A 20,469-nucleotide genomic window follows, 5' to 3' on the forward strand; every position below is an offset into this window, starting at 1 on the left:
CGAAGCAGGTTTAGTGAAAACTCTGAGTCTGTTAACCCTGAAATGAGGGAAACTAATTAGGCGGATAAGTCAAATGAGAGTTCACTTTTTCAGGAAAGCACCAAATTTGGTACAGACATAGTATATGACCATACAATTGATTTAAGAGGAGTACCCCAAAAATCGAAGCCCCCTGGTGGCCGCCATTTATAACACTGTTATAAATGGCTTTATTGAATCCGCAGACCCTTAAACAATGGGGGTAGACCTTGAAAGTAGCTTTGTATCTGCCGTATTAAGGGAGATAATACATAAATAGGTTTAGCAAGGCGGCCATATTTGAATTCAAGATGAAATTAAATAACCTCGTCGTCCCTGTGACATCGTAGTTTCCAAGTGACCACATGGGTGGAGCCAAGGCGGAGTCTGGGTGGAGTCAGGGTGGAGAGTAGGCGGGGAGGTGGGTGGCAGCCTCCCCCCTCTACTCCCCCACCGCCCACCACACCTTCCCACGCCCGACGAATTTTTCGAAAATCCGAGTCTCAGGTTTCCCGAGTTTCTGGAGTTTCCACCAGGTCAGAGGCAGAACAAGTTGTCATGAAGAGGTGTTGAAGTCGGCGAGGATGGAGTGACTTTTTACAGCAACTAGAAGGAAGACGACTAGAAGAGCAGGTCTTTAACCAGCATCCCAAAAATCCATGGAGTCGCTCCAGAGAAATGAAGGAAGGTCAACTTTTATCAGCCTCCATCCAGATGTTCAACTTGATATCTTTACTTTGAGATTTTTAGCACCACAAACCTTTAGTATCACACTTTATGATCATTTATTAGGACTTTAATGGAATCCAGCAGCAGATTTAGTTTTTGTTCACAAACTTTATTCTTGTCGTCGTGGGACTGCAGGATTTAAAACTGTTCCTTCTATTTGACCTCATGTTTATTAGTTTTAGTGGAGAAGGTTTTTTAATTGTCCATTAGTCTCTTAAAACAAATAATAAATTGGCTTAGTTAAGAGGTTTAAATTTCTTACTTTGTCATATTTTAAATATGACAAAAAATATAAAGTGTCTTGAGACAATTTGAACTGTAATTGGTGTTATATAAATCAAATTGAATTTAAATTGTATCTTGTCACATTGGGCCTCCTGATTTGCAAATCTGTGTTGGCAAACAGAGTTTTATGGAGGTTTATCTACTGTAGCAACGGGCACCATGACAAAGACTTCTGTGACACTTCATGACTTCCAACCAGAGCTTTTCTACTGAGGACAGTGGAATTTAAGCGCACATGTGACTGAACTGTTTAGGAAGAATTGTATCGTTTGTAATTGTTGGGTTTAATAGTAAACCATCTGAACTGAGCAGAACTGCAGAATTTTAACTGGAAGTTTAGAGAAGAAACTGGGAACCGACACAAGGAATAAAAAGGTGGACAACAGGTAACGTAGTAACAGAAAAATGGGAAATGTGGTGAAGAGCACAAGCTGTCGGGTGAAAATATGGAATAAATAAATGATGAAATACACGCCCAATTAAAAAAAATAAGCCAGGAAAAGTAATGAGTGGAAGTAGAAGAAGAAAAATCTAAATAGTGAAATAATTCAGTTTGAATGAGTTGAAGTTTAAGAGAAGACCACAGCTTTGTAGTTTTCATTGATACCTTTTTAATTATTTATTTTGATGTATCCAGTGTCTGTTACAGCCTTCAGTCAGTTCGGAGGTTTCATACAGAACAGCAGCTTGTAATTTCAATAATTATCTCAGCAGATATTATTAGAACTGCTCCTTACAGAGTCCAGTGCTTCAGAAGAGCATAAATACTGTTCAACATGTTGCAGGATGAAAATAAGTTAAAAATCCTCTTCACAATCTTCTCAGTCCTCGTTTCTTCTTCTTCTTCTTTCAAGTCTTCCTGCAGTCCTCTGTCCTCCTGTTAGGGGGCGCTGGCGTTCATCTTCTCCTGGCAGCTGTCCCAGAAGTTCAGCAGCCTGTTGTCCTTGTTGCTGCAGAAGTCGGTGAAGTCTCTCAGCAGGCGGTCGGCCAGCCTCTCGTCTCCCAGCACTCCGGTCCTCCAGGCTTTGGTCAGCATGGTGTTGTAGGCCCAGTAGTAGCCGACCCGCTCCTCGCTGCCAAACGGACCCTGGCTGTTGGAGGTGGTGGAGTTTCTACGGCGGCGCTGTTGACCGCTCGAGTATTTCCTCTTAGAGTACGGCAGCTGCAAGAACACAGTACCTGATGGAAACAGAAACAGATAAACTTAATATAGAGTCATGGGAAAAAATGATGAGACCATCCTTGTTTTCTTCAGTTTCTTGCTTATTTTAATGCCTGGTACCACTAAAGGTCCATCTGTTTGGACCAATATAATGATAAGAACAAAAATTTAACTTCAGAGCTGATATCTCGATATTTTCCATGATTTTCTTGATAATAACCAAAATCTCTTCAGTTCTTCCATCAACAGCTTTTAGGATTCCAGGTTTTCTTTTCTGTCTGTTTCAGTCACACGATCCACACAGGAGTTAGTACTTATTGCATAACAACACCAAAGATGGCGGTTGTTTGACACATGTTCTGTCCTTTTCCACCAAAAAGTCAATCATCAATCCAATCCTGTTGTTACACTGACCTGAGTGAGGTGTTGTGAGACCGTTAATGTGTTGGAAAAGACTTTTTAAACCTCATGTTGGGTCGAAATGACCACAGCTTTTAGCAGATTTAACAGGTGATTCTGAACATGTAGTTTTTAGTCTCACTGACCATTGAAATTTCATTTAAAGCTCTTCATTTAGCACAGAGGTGTAACCAAAATGGCTATTAAATGGTGAGACTCATATGGTTTTTGGCAAAACACAGTGAAGTTCTCAACTTGCAGAAAACCAGAAAAGCGGCAGCCAGTGTCTGATGCTGTGTTGTGACAAACCTGTTACGTGGATGTACTGAGGCTTGTTCTCAGAAGGGAAATTAAACGTAGAAGCAGAAAACTTGTCATGCACGAAGCCGAATCTGGTAGAAAGAGCAACAGAGAGACAAAACATTTGGTCAGAATTCTGTATTTCATTTCAAACTTTACATTTCAGCACAACTATGGAGGTGGCCCTTCACTGTAGGAACTTGAGGGAGGTCTGAGTTTATATTTCAGCCTTGATGACGATGACAAATAATAGTTGCTTGATAGAACTTTAATTCTTTCTTCCAGCCAGCAGAGGGCGACTCATCTGGTAGCAGACTGCTTAGAAGTCAATTAGAAATGACCTTACTTTTTGAAATTGTTATCTCTGTAAACATTTTCTTCAAGAGTTTTTGGTCTATATTGCTAGTTTTAAGGCTTTTTAAATACAGCTTTATGTTTATTTTCTACATTATGGCCACATTTAGAGTAAAGAGGGATGATAAAGCAGGATATGTCAGTCAGATCCACCCCATGCTCGTTAAAAAGAAAGACAGTAACTCAAAGCTTCAAAATGGTCGTCCACCACCAATGGTCACAGTTGCACCAAAGATTCCTTAAAGCTCAGCAGACGAAGCACCAACCTGTACAGTATGGCCTCCTGAAAGAGCTGCATCCTGTCCCAGTACGTCTCTGGTTCAAAACCTGTTTGAAGACATGGAAATGGACAGATGTTGAAGCTGACACACACAATAAGGCAGCGGTGAGTCAGAAGGCGTCTGTACCTTCAAACAGGTTGTCGCTGCTGTTTTTGAGCAGACAGTGGATGTTGAGAGGGATGAACAGCTGAGCTCTGAGCGGATCTCCATAGAGGTAAGACGTCAGAGCGAAAGGAACCTCCAGCACAGGAACCAACAGGAAACCACAGGAGGCTGCCTTCCTGTGCCAGCCTTGAACCTGACGGGGAAAAAAACGTTAAAAACTGGCAGCTCGATGACAAACCTGAACTCCATGAAGATTTGTTAGTTACTCCTCTCCTACTGTTACTAATTACCAACCAACAAACCAAAAACCAACCAAGCAACCATCCACCCATCCAAAAAACCAACCAACCAACCATCCAATCAAAAATCTAACCAACCAACCAACCAACCATCCAATCAAAAATCCAACCAACCAACCAAATAACCAACCATCCAATCAATCACCCAACCAACCAACAAACCAAAAAACAACCAACCAACCAACCATGCAACCATCCAACCAACCATCCATCCAACCATCCAAATAACCAACCATCCAAACAACCAATCAACCATACAACCATACAACCAACCAACCATCCAATCAAAAATCCAACCAACCAACCAACCAACCATCCAATCAAAAATACAACCAACCAAATAATCAACCAAGCAACCAACCATCCTGTTTACAAAATGTACTCTTGCTAATATATCTTCTACAAAGGTAATAATGTGCATACTTGAACTTTGGGCAGAACTTTGGGTAGATATGACCTACTGTGGTTGGATGCAATAGATTCTTCCAGGTGGACTCCAACTGAAAATCATCTAGTATTCGTCCATGTGCGTCCACACAGTTAAGGATCAAGCACTAATTGGTTCTTTTTAAAGACTGTTGGAGCCTTGCATGATGACATTAGAGGGCCTTTTTAAACATACAATCTTCCAAACTTAGAGACCAAAGTTCAAAATTACAAAACAAACAATCAGTTAATTACCAGTGATCCTGAATGTAAAATATCCCTCTATGCAGATGATATGACGCTCTTTATAGCGGACCAATCTTTTCTCTTTTCTCTTAATGTGAAAATCTCACTTATCTGAATTCCGTCCTTCATCTTGTTGGAGAGATTTTAATAGTTTTTCTTCCTTTTGTCTTTTGGGAGAACTTTGTACAGAAAGAACGTGTTGGAACTCAGTGAGATGGTGGTTGGTAGGAGTTGTAAGTTGTGTTTGGATGTATTTCTAGCTAACCAACAGACGTTGAGGTGGACGTCGGTTACCATCTCAAAGAGAACTGCTGCAGTAACGGCCATCCAGTGCAGTTTGATCTCGAAGGCGGCGTTGAGCGAGAAGTTTCCGTGGTAATAACAGCTGCACCATTCGGTTCTGTCGCTGCGGTTGTTGACGTCCACGTCCAAAGTGACAGTCTTCTGTTCTGGGACTGTAGCGGCTGGAGGACAGGTGGACAGAAGGAGGTGGACACAAAGGATGATGCGAGGCAGGAGGCAAACGCAAGAGAGGCGGAGGAAATGACGGGCAGCCAGTCAGAGGAGTGGAGGCTCAGAATTTAGAAAACTGACTCAGAGATGTGGAAATGTTTGTTGATCCTTTAAAGATCTTCACATCTGAGCTACAGTCCTTGTCAGTACAGTGGACAGTAACTCTGCCCGTCACTTGAAGACGGGGTTCGATTCCCCGATGAGGAGTGTTGAGCTTTTACAACAGCAATATTAGTGGTTGTACAGAATGTCTGCTCCATGTTTGCTCTTTTGTATATATTATTTAATCTGTGTTTAATATTGCTTTATATAATTTATCTTTGCATGCTGCTAATACAAATGATTTTCATTGTTTTTTGTAACAGTGACAATAAAAACCTATTCTATTAGATTTTAATAATAAAGTAAAAAAACACCACTTACATAGAAATTTAAAAATGTTCATAATAATGCATTTTATACTGAGTACTATAGATCTGTATATTATAGATTTTACAACTTATATTCTTGCTTAACTTATGTTTATCTATTTTGTGTTGTTTTATAATTACTTGACATTAACAATTCAGTTTTTCTTTTTGTATTTTAAAAGCTCTTTCAGGTCCAAAGTTATTATCTTCATAAAAAAAACTAAGAGATCACATTTATAAAGCTTAATATTTTGTGTTTATGGTGAAGAATATATAGCATGTGAGGCACTGACTGTCATAGAAATGAATAATTATGCCTCATTAATATATGTACGGTTTCTGTTTTGTGTCTTTGCTGGAAGTTTATTTTTAAAAACATCTGGGAATGTTGGCTGATAAAATGAATTTGTTGAGTTACTGATCATTGAAATCAAACATAAACTTAGTCAAACATAAATATACAGTGACTTTTAATGGACCTGAGAACAGCTACATCTACTAAACGTAGTTATACTGGAATTAGTAAAGAGGGAAATGTAAGAAGCAAGCATGACTTTTGAATGGTGTTATATGTCAAAATCGGCATTAAATATTCATTTATATTTACAGTGCTTTGAACGACAAGTTTATTACTTCTGTTTTTGTAAAGTGTTACATTTAGAAAATGATTGTTTGTAATTTGTTCTGTGTGAATTACCTTCAGTTCTGCGTTTAATCCAACATAACGCGAAAGAGATATCTGCATTCTAATGAGGAGAGCTTTGCTGTTCTAACCAACCCTATCAGTACAATCGGCGTCTTATTTTAGCAGAACATGAATGATATTCCCAGAAAACCAGTTCAGAGGCCAGACAGGAAACACGGAGAGCATGAATGAGTCGTTTCTTTAAAGGTGGAAGCGTTTTGATGGCACTCTGAGGTGAAGAACAGCTGCAGGAAGCGAGAATCAAGCTGAAGCAGAAACACCGACACAACCCGCTGAGCTGTGAAAGTGTTTTACGGCCAAACATCAGGAGGAGAGCGGCAGGTTTACACACCACAGCACCACCGACCCACAGCCACGAACACCACGGCATGCACTGAAACACCACACCAACACTACTACTATTACTATACTAGTACTACTGGTCAGATACACACCAACACCACAGCATGCACCGACTGGAGGTGGAAGAATTTGATCCATCAATGAGTGATGTGTCTGAATAGACTGATGAATAAAACTACAAACACTGTGCATGCACTGAACAACACACCAGCAGCTGTTTGATGCAGATCTACAGACCGCTGAGAGGATTCTGAGTCTTAAATCTGAGGGTCACACAGGAGATGATGGACAAAGATGAAGTCATGGAAAGATGGAAAGTGATGAATTTATTGTAACTGAAGCTGGATGGAGAGCAGTTTGTGTTCATGTGAGGCTCCTTATTTTCAGTTTAGACACACTTTTGTGTTAAAATCTGGGGATTCGTTGGTGTTTTTCTGAATATTTCAAGTGGAATTTTATAATTTATTTGTGTTTAGTTCATCTCCAGTGAATGAAGGGAGGTGATTTATCAGAGCTCCAAACCAACAAGATCACATCAAACTCAACTAAGATCAACAAAAACCATCCAGTTTCAAACCTTAAATGAGCTCATAAGGTGCTTAAAAACCTCAGCCACACACTCTCACCTGTCTTTGTTTCTGTCTAAAGCAACATCACACTAAAACTGTTTGAATCAAACATAAGCTGACACATTACAAAGTGGAATCTAAAAGCAGCTGGTTAACTAAAGCTTTATGCTTCTGGCTTTTATTCATTTGCTAAAATTCTCTTCATGTTTTTTAGCTAATTTTGTCACAGAAACTAATTTTATCTAATTAATGCATTTAATAAAGTGCTAAAGCTGAGCTGAGCTGGTTCATCTCAGGGTAAAGAAGAACTTTGTGCAAACCTTAGCATAAATTATTTTGCAGTTTGTCTACTAAACAGCTACACTTGCTCAGTTTGTATTAAATTTATTGCAGTTAATTCTACTTCATTGTGTTTTTCTTGATGACATCTACTTCCTCATAGGTATATTGGTGCAGTTCAGCTGGTTATTTCTTGCTGATCGACATTTCCAGAAAAAAACAGCGTCTAAATCGTCCCTAGTTGGAAGCTGAATGCAGTGTGTTGTTTGCTCCTTTATAAAATTTGGGTAATTTAGTTGAGAATTGGTCCAGACCGAAAAACAACGAGCCTCAGATGTATGTGGAGGAACGCTGTATGGGAGCTGGAGGATTCACTTGAGGACGATCAGCACATTCCTGAGTCGTGGAATGAGCAGATCCTGGTCTAAGAACAGAAAACCAACAGAGGCAGCAGCAGGACCGGTTAGGATTTCTGGTTGAATTTAAGGTTGCTATTAAATCTGACCAAGACCCTTAAACAACAAGTGCACCCTCTGTGCCCTGTGTGACACTGAAACCCAGACTCAGACGCCCCCTGAAGAGGCCTCCGTGTGATCTGCATCAGGCTGGATGAGGCCGTGGCTGGCTGGGAGGATGGGGCTGGGTGTACCTAGCAGAGCGGCCGCCTGGCTGCGTCCTCCAAAGCTGCGGCTGAAGGAGCTGTGCCTACTTGCGTAGGAGGCCGGCCGGCTGGGCAGCCAGGGCAGGAGGAAGGCCGGGAGGTCGCAGGGCCGCCGCTCCTCCAGCACGAAGGCCACCTCGAACCACTTCCTCTGGAACAGAGCGAAGTCCTCCAGAGCTGCAGCTGACCAGCCTCCAGCCGCCGTGGAGGGGAGCTGAGAGGTCAGACCTGCAGAGGAGACGTTTTCTATTCATCTGACATTAAATACACACTCACTGAGTGAACATGTGCACAAACAGAGTAGCTTGGAAAATCCAAACTGAATCTCCATGTAATCTCCTATCTCCATGTTAGGAGATACAGGAGAGTCAGTTTGGCATTGAGCGAATTGAATCACGTTTCCCTCCCGGTACAGTTTGGTACGACCAATCATAGCAGGGAGGCGGGAGTTAATGCTGCGTCATCTTCAGCGCCTGGATTACCCATAAAGATGATGCCAGAGGAGGAGGAGGAGGGGGGCCAAAGCGAATCTTTTTGTGGTCTCTTGGCGCTTTGGATGGCGTTAGTCGTTGCCTCTTTTCACTTGACGTTTCCGACGATGAGGAGGCAGTGGATGGCTCGTTACTTTCGGCTTCTTGCCATTGTTTGTACAGAGGAAAATCCCGTTCCAAACGTGTGAGTAAATTTAAGCAACTTTTACACATACGCACCGACTTGGTTTGGCTCTGATTCAAAGTTATTCCTAACACCGCTAATCGTTCGGAAGGAGTCTTTTGTTGCGTAGCCTTTTCAAAAATAAGTGTTGTACTTGAGAGTACCCCATGTATTCGCAGATTTTTGTGACAAAAACGGCAGTAATCATTCACCGCGACGCTTTCTCGGCTGCATGCCGTTGTTGTTTGGACTACATGGACTTCAAGGTCGATTTGTTTGTGCGTCACATCCATGTTACGCTGATTGGTTCTTTCTCGTTCAAGCTGCATTCGTTAGCCCCTCCTTTTTGAAATCGTCTCCTGTCATCACAATGCCAGACTGCCTTTATTTGTATTTATATTAATACATAAATAAAGTCAGTCTGGATTTTCCAGGCAACAAACAGAGACTAAACATGGACTCCTTCAGCATCTGAAGCTCACTCACCGTCCTTCTCTCCTACTATCCTGTAGAAGTAGAAGCCGTAGACGAAGGTTCTCATGGCGTCTCCTGAAGCGTGGGCCACCACACCTTCATCCAGCATTTTCTACACAAACCAGAAACACACAAAAATCTTAACACTACCATAAAATCAGGCACTCATTTTCAAAGAAGGTGTATTTTGCCTTTGAATTGCAGCAGAGTAGGAGTGTAAAGTAGCAGCAAATGAAAAACTCTAGTGAAATAGTCCAGAAGAGAAAGTTTTCATTGGAGGTGCAGCGAGTCGATGGAAGATCACACAGATTCACTTCTTCAACCTAAAAACACTAAAATTCATTGACCTGCTTCATTTTTATGTACAAAGCAATAAACAACCAACTTATTGTAAATATTCAGAACTTGTTTTTATAACAGATACGGGGGTTATTACCGGAGGGGAGATTTAAAATTCAAACGAGGTAGATTTTGTACAACATTAAAGTACTTTTCTATTTCTACATGTGGAGCGAGGTCGTGGAACGGATTGGAGGTGGAAATCAAGCAAAGTCCAAGCACTAAGCAGTTTAAAAAGCAGGAAAACAATATAGTTCACGTGGGGTACAGGAAGGAGGAGGGCCTTTGACACGTGGTATGTCAGTGATTATTTAACATTTGTTTATTTATACTATTTATTTTCTATGTTGTGTGCAAATAGGTACATAAATAAGTGTGGGAGTGGGGTGCTGAATGAGTGATGGAGGAGGAAATAAGCTCATGCTTCGTCCTACTCCTTTCGGGATGCTGTTTGTTTTTTTGTTGTTTTGAATGTTTTGATTTGTTTTTGAGGCTTTTTTTCTCACATGTCCTAAATAAAGACACTCATTCATTCATTCAGTCAGTCAGGTCACATGACTCCTACCTGCATGATGTCCACAGCCATGCCCTGAGTGGCCACGCCCTCCACGTTATTAACCAGCCAATGAACAACCTCTGCGCTGATGAAGCAGTTGAGTGGAAGACCTTTCTGCTCCGGGAGCAGCTGTACACCCGTCCTGTCACATCACAAGAGCACAAACACAGCGCTGTGAATAAAACTGTTTGGAAACACACAAAAAAATACGTGACAGAAGCTTGAAAATCAACGTGAACACTCTGATCTGTGGGACGACCGGCACTAAGGTTTACAACTACAGGTCTGTAAACTGGGGGTTGAAAACCACCTTCCTGTTGGCGGTGTACTGATTCTTTGGCAAGATTTGCAGCTATAGTTGCATTTTATTTTGATGAACTCTATACACCCTGTGCATGACAGCATGTGCTAGTTCCGGTTGAAAAACTCCGGGTGCTACAGTTACTTCCGGTCCTGCTTACAGCGCTGTCAAAATGGAAGAAGCCAGCAGTACACTTTACTTTTCCAGATGCCAAGGCAACTTGCCTAAAATTTCTGTTGACGATGTTTATCGTCTCGTTGATGATTTTTCGTCAGCTCCTCAAAGCAAACGGGAAATGGATTCAAATGTTATATATCCCAGTACATATATAACTTTGAAGGTAAGTGGCATCACATCCTACATAACTAGCGCTAGCTTAACTGTAGGGCTTGCCAAACATGTACCTTATCATTTTATTTTCTAGTATTTATACATTACTATTTTTTGCTTAGTTAGCTACTAGAATCCACTTTACACTTTAGTCTTTGGTACTTAGTCGAGTTCAGCAAGACATTTTATATTTGTAGCTTTGTTTGAACAAAATGACAAATAAATGCTTGGATTTCCTCTATATTTGATTAGGTGTCAAAACGGAATAACAAATGATTGAAGAGTGCACGGATTGTTGTTATAGTTTATCAGATATTTGCTGTTTGATCAGTGACTATGCACTAATATTCCCGATCCTCAGCTCAGTGTGAAACATTTTTTCGTCTAATTTTGGCAATCCACTGAGCCCGCAAATGCCGGTCTTTTGGAAAACGGTGAAGGCTTATAGAACCGTTATAAACACCAGAAGCCGAACATAATGGTACACTACAGTACCTCCCATATTGACCTTGAACATGCTGAAATCTGATTTTTTGTTTTGCCGCGAAAACAGTGTTTTTCTTTTTTGATTCCATGTTATCCATGCTGTGAAATAGTCTCTGGAAGGACCTGTAAGCCCTCCCGGTCTGAACCTGGAAGTTAGCATTTTGATGTGCACAGGGTCTATTCAGGATGGAGAAAACATTCTCAGCAAGTTTAAGTCATACTGAAGTGAAAAACTACACATTTCATATTTGTGTGTTGAGATTTTATAGAGTGAGGAGTTGGAGAAGTGTTAGCGCATTAGCATCACTAGCAAATTTATAAAAAAAAAAGATCTGTATTAAACATACAAAAACCTTTACAGAAGATGTTTTAATGAATCTAAAATGTGTTGAACCCGGTTAATCTGGTGTTGAATCAACAAATTAAAGCATTTCTGAGATGGTGCGTACACTCGACACAGTTTAATCCCAATATTTGAGGACTAACCACACTCATAGAAATGCATAAATCTTACGTGGGATGTTTGATGGCCTCCAGGATCTCTAGGAGTGTTGAGGAAGAGGACAGAGAGAGAACTCCAGCCGCAGACTGGCCGCTGTGAGAACAGATCAGTGTTAAGCCGTAGCTGATCATTTATCAGCTGTTTTACAACATTATAACACTGTAAAATCTGTGAGAACTTGAGGCACAATTAATCATACAATCTGTGTTTACTGGTGATAATAGTTAACTAACATTTAAGCCTTTAGAGCCGAGCGTAGCGCCGCTGCCATGATTCATTTCTGACTGGCGGTAGATTTGAAACCAGAACAGACAGAGTAATAATTCTTTTTGCTTATAAAATCTGGGGTATTCCACTAACATTTCACACATTTACAGGTCTCAGAGCACTTTTTCAGTGCAGTGATGGTCATGCAAAAACACACAATAAAGCTACATAAAAATCTTCGTACACGAGACCACGGGATATTGTGCAACTTTTATTTTACAAATTTGAGGGATACAGCCGCGCAGCTTCTGTATTTTGAAATATGTGCACAAAAAACCAAAAACATTTACATTTTTTAAAGGTTTATTGCACTTTTAAGCAATTTATTGTCGTCGTTAAGACATAAGTCAATACATATTATTAAAACTTGGGATTTAAGGATTATATGGATGTAAAGTAAATAAAAATACTCCAAAAGAAATGCACTACAGCATGTAAAATGTAAGAACACGCCCCGGTGGGTGCACAATGGTGGGTATAAAAGGGTCAAAGACAAACTCAGAATATTCCAGAGGCTGTTTACTTGCACTACGGCACATTTATTTATTTTAGAATAAATCAGTGTTTTCCTGTGCTTTCTGTGCATAAAGCTCACCTGGTGTCTGCTGTGTTTGCTGTATTCTCTGCTGCAGGCTGAGCTGCTGCTCCAGGTAGAACTCCAGGTTGAGCTCCTTTATTATCAGCAGCTTCACCGGTTTCAGTCGGCAGCTACGCGGTTAGAAATGAATCAGTAAATGAGCCGTTTCAGTCTGTGTGTTTTAAAGGAATCACCATATTTAAAAAAAGATCATTTTGTGACTTGTATCCAGTGGTATCCAGCTGTGCAGATGGTGTTAGCTTCAGACTTGCTGCAAAACCAACACAGTGGAGGTGAAAAAAAGAAATAAATCATCTCCATCTGGAATATTGTAGCTGCTACTTTGGATTATCTACCAAAGCATGAAAGAATCAGAGCCAATCAGAAGTGTTCCAGCATTCCCTCTATGGTTTAGCGACAGTACAGATCATTGTTGCTGCTGTGAGATTGTGAAGCAATTTTTAGTCCTACAGAAAAACAAATTCCTCATCGGCAGCGGCGTCGGACAGATCAAAGTCACAGCAAAGAAAAAAATGCTGTTCTGCATTAAAGCTGTAACCCAGGTGCTGCAATATCAGTTTCTGTGACGATCAATCAATCAATTCCACGCCATTCAGCGTAGGAGATCATTTCTCTCCATCTAATCTGATCTTTTTCTTTCTGAATTGTGGCTGTTGATGGTTCCATGTGTAGATCATTTTCTTTCTCTGTCCGCCTCGTCCTCTCTTCCCATTAATTTTTATACCTGTGATGATACATTGCAGGATCTCTTTCCGTATGATGAGTCCAAAAATGTTGCTTTCCGTTTCTTAATTTTGTTCAGTAGCGTATAATTTGTGCTTCGTGTTTTCAAACATCTTCATTGGTTATTCTGTCCGTAAGCATCTGTAAAACCACATCTCTGCTGCAGTGATTCTGTTTGACATTTTATCATTGATGCTCCACGATTCACATCCGTACATCAGAGCTGGTAGGATAGAACAGCTGAGACAACGCGCTGTTTTAGCAGGCTCCTTCATCAGTGTCTGTATTTATTTATAACAGAAGGTGAATTCTCTGGTGTGGCCGAATTGTAAAGAAGCCGTACTCGACTGTTCTGTTGGTTTTGTTAAATCCACGCTACATGAGGAAGGACAAAGTCCTCTTTTATCATTATTATTAGTACATTATTCCCAGCTGAGAACCCACTCAGAGTTAAATTAAACCATCCATGTGGCTTCAGATTGTGCAGCAATTCAAAGATAAATCTAATGGAGTAAAAAAGTACAATACCTCCCACCGTAATGACGTAAAGGTAGGTGTAAAGTTGATAAACATGGAAACACTTTGGTTAAAGTCTAAGCCATCTGCATGTTTAGATACCACTGGTGGGACGTAGAGAATCCCATCTTCTGTCATGAGGTGAACAAATCCAGTCCTGATATCATGCAACAAAACACAACTGGTCTTCAGTGTTCATCTGAGGGAGTCCAGTTGTAATAAAGTACATGTTAGTTCCACCGGGATAACACTTTATATGAGGGATTTTAATATGTAATGCATAAACAAACCGTCTACATCCTCAGTAGAAACCAGTAGAGTTATGCTTTAAATTATTTACTAATATGTCACTTTTTTCAGTACTTTAGTCATTTTTGGATGGATGGATGGATGGATGGATGGATGGATGGATAGATGGATAGATGATGGATGGATGGATGGATGGATGGATGGATAGATGGATAGATGATGGATGGATGGATGGATGGATGGATAGATGATGAATGGATGGATGGATAGATGGATAGATGATGGATGGATGGATGGATGGATGGATGGATGGATGGATAGATGGATAGATGATGGATGGATGGATGGATGGATGGATAGATGGATGATAGATGGATAGATGGATGGATGGATAGATGGATAGATGATGGATGGATGGATGGATGGATAGATGGATAGATGGATAGATGATGGATGGATGGATGGATGGATGGATAGATGGATGGATAGATGAATAGATGGATGGATGGATAGATGATGGATGGATGGATGGATAGATAGATAGATAGATAGATAGATAGATAGATAGATATCCAAGGAACTGGATGGGTAAATTAAGAAGGAGGTCTAACGATGCTGACTGAAACCTCACAAAAAGATTTAACAGCCTCTTCCATCATAATTCAAGAATTTTTAGAGCGTTCCTTTCAACTATGCATTCAGTCATTTAAAATTAGTCTGCTTGTGTTTTTTCTACTTCTTAAAAGTTGTGTAAAAAAACACATCAACTTTTTCAATGATCATTTCAAAAGTGCCTTTTATTGAGGATATTAAATGAATGATTTTAGAAGTCAAGACACTGTTTTAGAATTGAAACCACTGACTGTCTAAAAAGAGAATGTAATTTTTTGTTTTGTTCTATTTTTAAGTCGATGAAGACCTATTTTGTGTTTCGTTATTCAGTAGAAAGAACTAAAATTGAACTAAAATCATTTGCACAGGTACGGATCTTGACTTTTCTAACTGTTTGAACATTTTGTTGGTGCATTACATTAGCAACTCCTGCGGCACATAACCACTGACCTGAAAAACCTGAAAAGCCTGAAAAGCTTCATGTCTTTTGCACAGATAAATGATGACAAATGTGATCCCGGTGAGAGAGTTTTTCTACCTACCAGCAGGCACACTCAGTAAAAGAGACAAACACCAGGTGACTCCTGCAGTGTTACTGCTGCACAGCATGCTCATGCAGCCATGGAGGGTGAATTAAAGGAGCTACGGCACTACTACAACACAAAACACACACCAAAACACACAGCTTACAGCGATGCCCGGAGACCCTGTTACTGACCTGAGAGTGATAGATGTAGGAGGAGCGAGGGCTACGAATAAAATCCAAATAAAGGCAGCGTCCTATCAGCATACAGGAAGAACACAACCCAGGATGAAACACCCAAAGCCCAGCAGCAGGAACAGAAAACAGACGAGGCATGGAGGGAATGCAGATGGAAGGAGAGAAACTCGAGCCGAAGCTCCGCACTGAGCCCCAGCAGAGGAGAAACACGTGATCAAGTATTTGCTGCTGATAAAATAAATTCAGATGTGTCTGCAAAAGCCAAACAGCTGAAGCAGAACGACAGAAAAAAAAAACCACTCACTTTGCGAGGGCTGTCTACATATGTGGAAGCTGAGGCGACGCTGGAAGAGTCACTGACAGCCGATGAAGCTTCACCTGCTGCTCCTCCAGAGTCCTGAAGGGAGGCGGACAGAAGAGACGTCAATCTATAGCATACATTTTATTAAAAGTGGAAAAAATTAAAGATTTTTATGGTCATTATGATCATGTTTTTATAAATTCCATCATTTTTTATTATGGAAGCAATCACTTATTAATAAAAATGACTGGATATCACTAAAATGCCATTAAAAATAGTCTAGAATTACATGAATTTGTCCTAAATGATTTGAAAACTATCCCAAAGATACAAAATGATCAAAATGACGAGAAAAGATCCAAGCTGACATAAAATTTGTCGCAAATGGCAAGAAAATTGCACAAAATGACTCAAAAATTGTCCAAAATAGCTTGAAAATGATCTATCATTTTGGAAAATTACTCCAGAATGACATGAAATTTGTCCTAAATGACTCGAAAATTACCTGAAAGATACAAAAATGACCCAAAATGACGAGAAAGATCAAGCTGACATAAAATTTAGCGCAAATGACCACAAAAACTCAAAAGTTGTGCAAAATAACTTGAAAATGATCCATAATTAAAATTACAGAAAATGATTTAATGACTTGAAAATTACCGAAAGACAAAAATGATCCAAAATGACATAAAATCCAAGCTGAATAAAATTGTCGCAATGACACAAATGACTCAAAAGTTGTGCCAAAATAATTTGAAAATGATCCATAATTATGGAAAATTACTCCAGAATGACATGAAATTTGTCCTAAATGACTCAAGAATTATCTGAAAGATACAAAAATGATCCAAAATGATGAGAAAAGATCAAGCTGACATAAAATCTGTCGCAAATGACCACAAAAATTACTCAAAAGTTGTCCAAAATAGCTTGAAAATGATCTATAATTATGGAAAATTACTCCAGAATGACATGAAATTTGTCCTAAATGACTCGAAAATTACCTGAAAGATAAAAAATGACCCAAAATGACGAGAAAATCAAAGCTGACATAAAATTTGGCGCAAATGACCACAAAATGACTCAAAATTTGTGCAAAATAACTTGAAAATGATCCATAATTACAGAAAATGTATCCTTAATGACTTGAAAATTATCCGAAAGACACAAAATGATCCAAAATGACATAAAAACGTGTTGAAAATGACAAGAAAATCGTTCAAAATGACTCAAAACTTGTCTGGGTCAATCTATAACTGAGAAACTTTGGAAATCTACGGGATATGTCTGAAAACTTTTTTATTAATAGTAAAAAACTAATGTCCTTACGTTCATTATGATCGTGTCTTTACATAATCCATCATTATTTATTATGGAAACAGTCACTTATTAATTAAAAAATGACTGGATTTCACTAAAACATCAACTATGATACAAAAAGTCCCACAGTTACACCCCCTGTCAAAAGTTTTAAGACGCTTTCTCATTGAAATGAATGAGATAGCGTCCTAAAACTTTCGACAGGGGGTGTATCTACTGACCCAGAGGCAGTGACGACTCAGATTCACGTCTTCAATGAGAAGAACATGAGAGGAACACTCACTTCTGGTTCTGCTCCATCTCCAGCAGGGCCGATAAGGCCGACGTGCCTTTCTTTCCTTGCGGTGGCGGTAAAGCTTCTGTGGGATACGGAGGCAGAGGACTGGTGACCTGAAGGCCTTTCATCGGAGTTCCTTTCTGCTGCACGAGAAACAGACGTAACCAAGGGTCCAATCCATCGCAAATCATCACATTTCTACAGCATAAAACACGGATATATATGAAGATATTTGTGAAGTTTCAGCTGGATATATGAAATGCTCTTCAGGATAAAAGCTTTTCAAAATTTACCCGCTTTCAGTAAGTTTTTTGTGCGCTGAAATTTGAAGCTATGTTACATAAAAGCCTGTTAATTCTCTTTTTGACCACAAACAAAGCATGTATAATACTTTTTATTTAAATACTTTGCCACAAAAATGAAAAGTACCTGCTCGATGAGGATAGTCCAAGAAAAAGGACTTTCTTTTCATTTTTCACATTTTTGGGGGCTTAATTTGCAGATCCATCAATTGAAACTGCATTTCTTTTATTAAATAGCGTATTTTAAAAAGTGTTGAGATTCTCCAGCAAAAGCAGAAATGTTGTAAAGTAAAAAATGCTCCGTTACTCCTCAGAAAACAATGAATATCAGCACAGACACAATATTTGATATCTGACATTTCTGAGTTTTGCAGCAACCGAAGAGAAGCCGAGAGCAGACGACAAAGACGGCCTGCAAACCGTAGACGTTACGGAGGTCCTCACCCTGATGATCCTGTCCGATCGGTGGCGTCTCCGGATGCGGTTGAGGCCCTCCAGGAAGCGAATGAAGCCGTCCAGTAAGACCCAGTCCCCGCTGCCCCCCATCCCGGCGCCGGCTCCCTCCCCGTAAACGTCCCAGTGGCCTCCCCGTCCGCCCACCCGCCGACCCCCCCGGCCGCAGCAGCAGGAAGCGAGTCCTCCAGAACTTCAGCGAGTACGTCAAGCTGAGGGGTCACAGAGAGGTGGAACCATGGACTTACAGCGCCTATAAGAGCGATTCAACCCCCGTGGAAGATTTACCCATTCGTTGCTTTTCAACATTAAATCGCGGTCAGTTAAATTCGGGATCTTTGAAGCAAGTGCAGAAATGTTCACCCCCTTAAAACTGATCTGTTTTAAAGTTTGAAAATGAGGGGAAAAATGTGATGTCCACATTTCAACATTTTTGGGAAATTTCTGAACATTTTTTGGTGGAAAAAAAAGGAAATGTTACAAAAAGTTTCTTAAGAACATTCACATAAAAATCAACCCCAAAATCAGCGAATTTCGCTGGATTTTGGTTGATTTTATGTGAATGTTCTTAAAGAAAATACAGAAGTTTTACTGATAATATGTAATCACTTTAGATATTTTTAGGATTTTTTGGAAGATTTTTAGCTCATTTTTTGAAAATATTTACAAGGAATTTTCTGCCAAATTTGGTGGATTTTTTCCAGGTAAACTTTTAAGGAATTATTGGAATTTCTTCGAGAAGCGTTTTGCAAATTTTGAGAAATTTGGGGAATTTTTTTGCAGAGTTTTGGATTTTTTCAGACAAGTAAACAATATTTTTTGGTGCCCCATGAATGAGGACAATAAGAGAATTTTGCTGCATTTTGGTTGATTTTTATGTGAATATTCTTAAGAAACATTTTTAACATTTTTTTTGGAAGGTTTTGACTCATTTTTTGAAATTATTTCCAAGAATTTTCTTGCCAAATTTGGGAGATTTAAAAAAATAAAACGTTTAAAGGAAACTTTTAAGGACTTATTGCAATTTTCTTCCTGAAGGTTTTGCAAAAATCTCTGGATTTTTGGGTTGATTTTTATGCGAATGTTCTTAAAAGATATATTAAAGTTTTACTAATACATATGGAACCCATTTTTAGACATTTTAGGATTTTTTGGAAGGATTTTTACTCCATTTCTGGAACAATATTACAAGAATTTTCTTGCCAAATTTTGGAGATTTTTTTTTAAATTAAACTTTTTAAGGGGAATTGAAGGAACTATTCGGAATTTCTCCTGAAGGGTTTTGGCAAATTTTCATAAATTGGTGAATCGGGTTTCAGACAAGTAAATGAAGACAACAGGAGGGGTTAAGAAAGTATTAACCGTGAGATTTAACCTGTCCGTCTTGATCGTGGCGCTCGGTTGAAACTACAATAAGAAATGTTTTTCAAATTAAAAAATTGTGGCTTATTTGGGAGATTTTTTGTCAAATAAAACTTTTAAGGGACAACTTTTAAATATAATTATTGGAACTTTTTACCCTGGAGTTTTTGCAAATTCTGCAGATAATTGGGGAACTTTTTGCTGATTTTTTTAGACAAGGGAAACAATATTTTTTGGTGTCTGTAAATGAGGACAAACAGGAGGGTTAAAACATCTCAAATAAGGAGGTTACATGAAAGCAAAAATCTATTTTGAGTGAAAACTGCTATTTTTTGTAAACATGTCTGGCTTATTTTAAACACCTAAGCTTGAGAATCCTGTAAAATAGAGCTTAAAATAAATGTTCCCATCTAATTTTAAGATCTCAGTTTTCTAAAAATATCACATCTTATTTCAAGAAATCTTACCAAGTCATTTTTCACTTGCTCTATCGGCAAATTTTTTAACTTATTTCAACGTAAAAGTTCCTTGAAATTATTTTTTTTCTAGTTTTGAGAGGGGCATTTTTTCCAGTGCCGCAGTGGGAATTGGAAGCCGGTACAAGTATTTATTTGGGCACCATCTTGGATGACAAAGCGACTTTTGAGGCCAACACGGACCGCATCATGTTCTACATACGAACGTGACCGTGTGCACCTGAAGTCCTCGGAGCCAGCAGAGCAGATGTACTGGTCCAGGTAGTTCCACTTGTATTCCTCCAGTCTCTCGTGTCCAAACTCCACCCAGCAGGAGACAAACTGAGCGTCGGAGTGTGGAGGACAGAGGCTGTAGCTGTACTGGATCTGAGCCGACTCATACGGATATCTGAACACACACAGGACAGGACGCCTCAACGTCAGCCTGCTGCTATTATGAAACATTTTGTAAACGTAACAGAACAGAACAGAATCCCTTTATTGACATCAGCCGTCATGCTCCAAATGTGTTCTTTGAAAGTCAATATTGTTACAATCTTACAGTGACTCCAGTGCATAAGCTTTCT

The 20,469-nt window shown here is 39.6% G+C and overlaps 1 protein-coding gene across 1 annotated transcript in view; it reads right to left on the reverse strand.

The window, feature by feature from the left end:
• Window positions 1–1,619: 1,619 nt before the first annotated feature.
• depdc5 (DEP domain containing 5, GATOR1 subcomplex subunit) overlaps window positions 1,620–20,469 on the reverse strand; it is a 35,901-nt gene continuing 17,051 nt past the window's right edge. The window contains 18 exon segments of the mRNA XM_051952915.1: window positions 1,620–2,211; window positions 2,903–2,985; window positions 3,514–3,574; window positions 3,655–3,826; window positions 4,899–5,068; window positions 8,073–8,312; window positions 9,225–9,324; window positions 10,117–10,249; window positions 11,739–11,819; window positions 12,589–12,701; window positions 15,410–15,459; window positions 15,462–15,471; window positions 15,717–15,790; window positions 15,793–15,809; window positions 17,317–17,453; window positions 18,057–18,219; window positions 18,221–18,277; window positions 20,124–20,291. Coding sequence (XP_051808875.1) covers window positions 1,913–2,211; window positions 2,903–2,985; window positions 3,514–3,574; window positions 3,655–3,826; window positions 4,899–5,068; window positions 8,073–8,312; window positions 9,225–9,324; window positions 10,117–10,249; window positions 11,739–11,819; window positions 12,589–12,701; window positions 15,410–15,459; window positions 15,462–15,471; window positions 15,717–15,790; window positions 15,793–15,809; window positions 17,317–17,453; window positions 18,057–18,219; window positions 18,221–18,277; window positions 20,124–20,291 — 2,128 coding nt within the window. The 3' untranslated portion in view covers window positions 1,620–1,912.

This window comes from Acanthochromis polyacanthus, chromosome 9 (assembly GCF_021347895.1).
Source record: "Acanthochromis polyacanthus isolate Apoly-LR-REF ecotype Palm Island chromosome 9, KAUST_Apoly_ChrSc, whole genome shotgun sequence".
Taxonomy (NCBI): domain Eukaryota; kingdom Metazoa; phylum Chordata; class Actinopteri; family Pomacentridae; genus Acanthochromis; species Acanthochromis polyacanthus.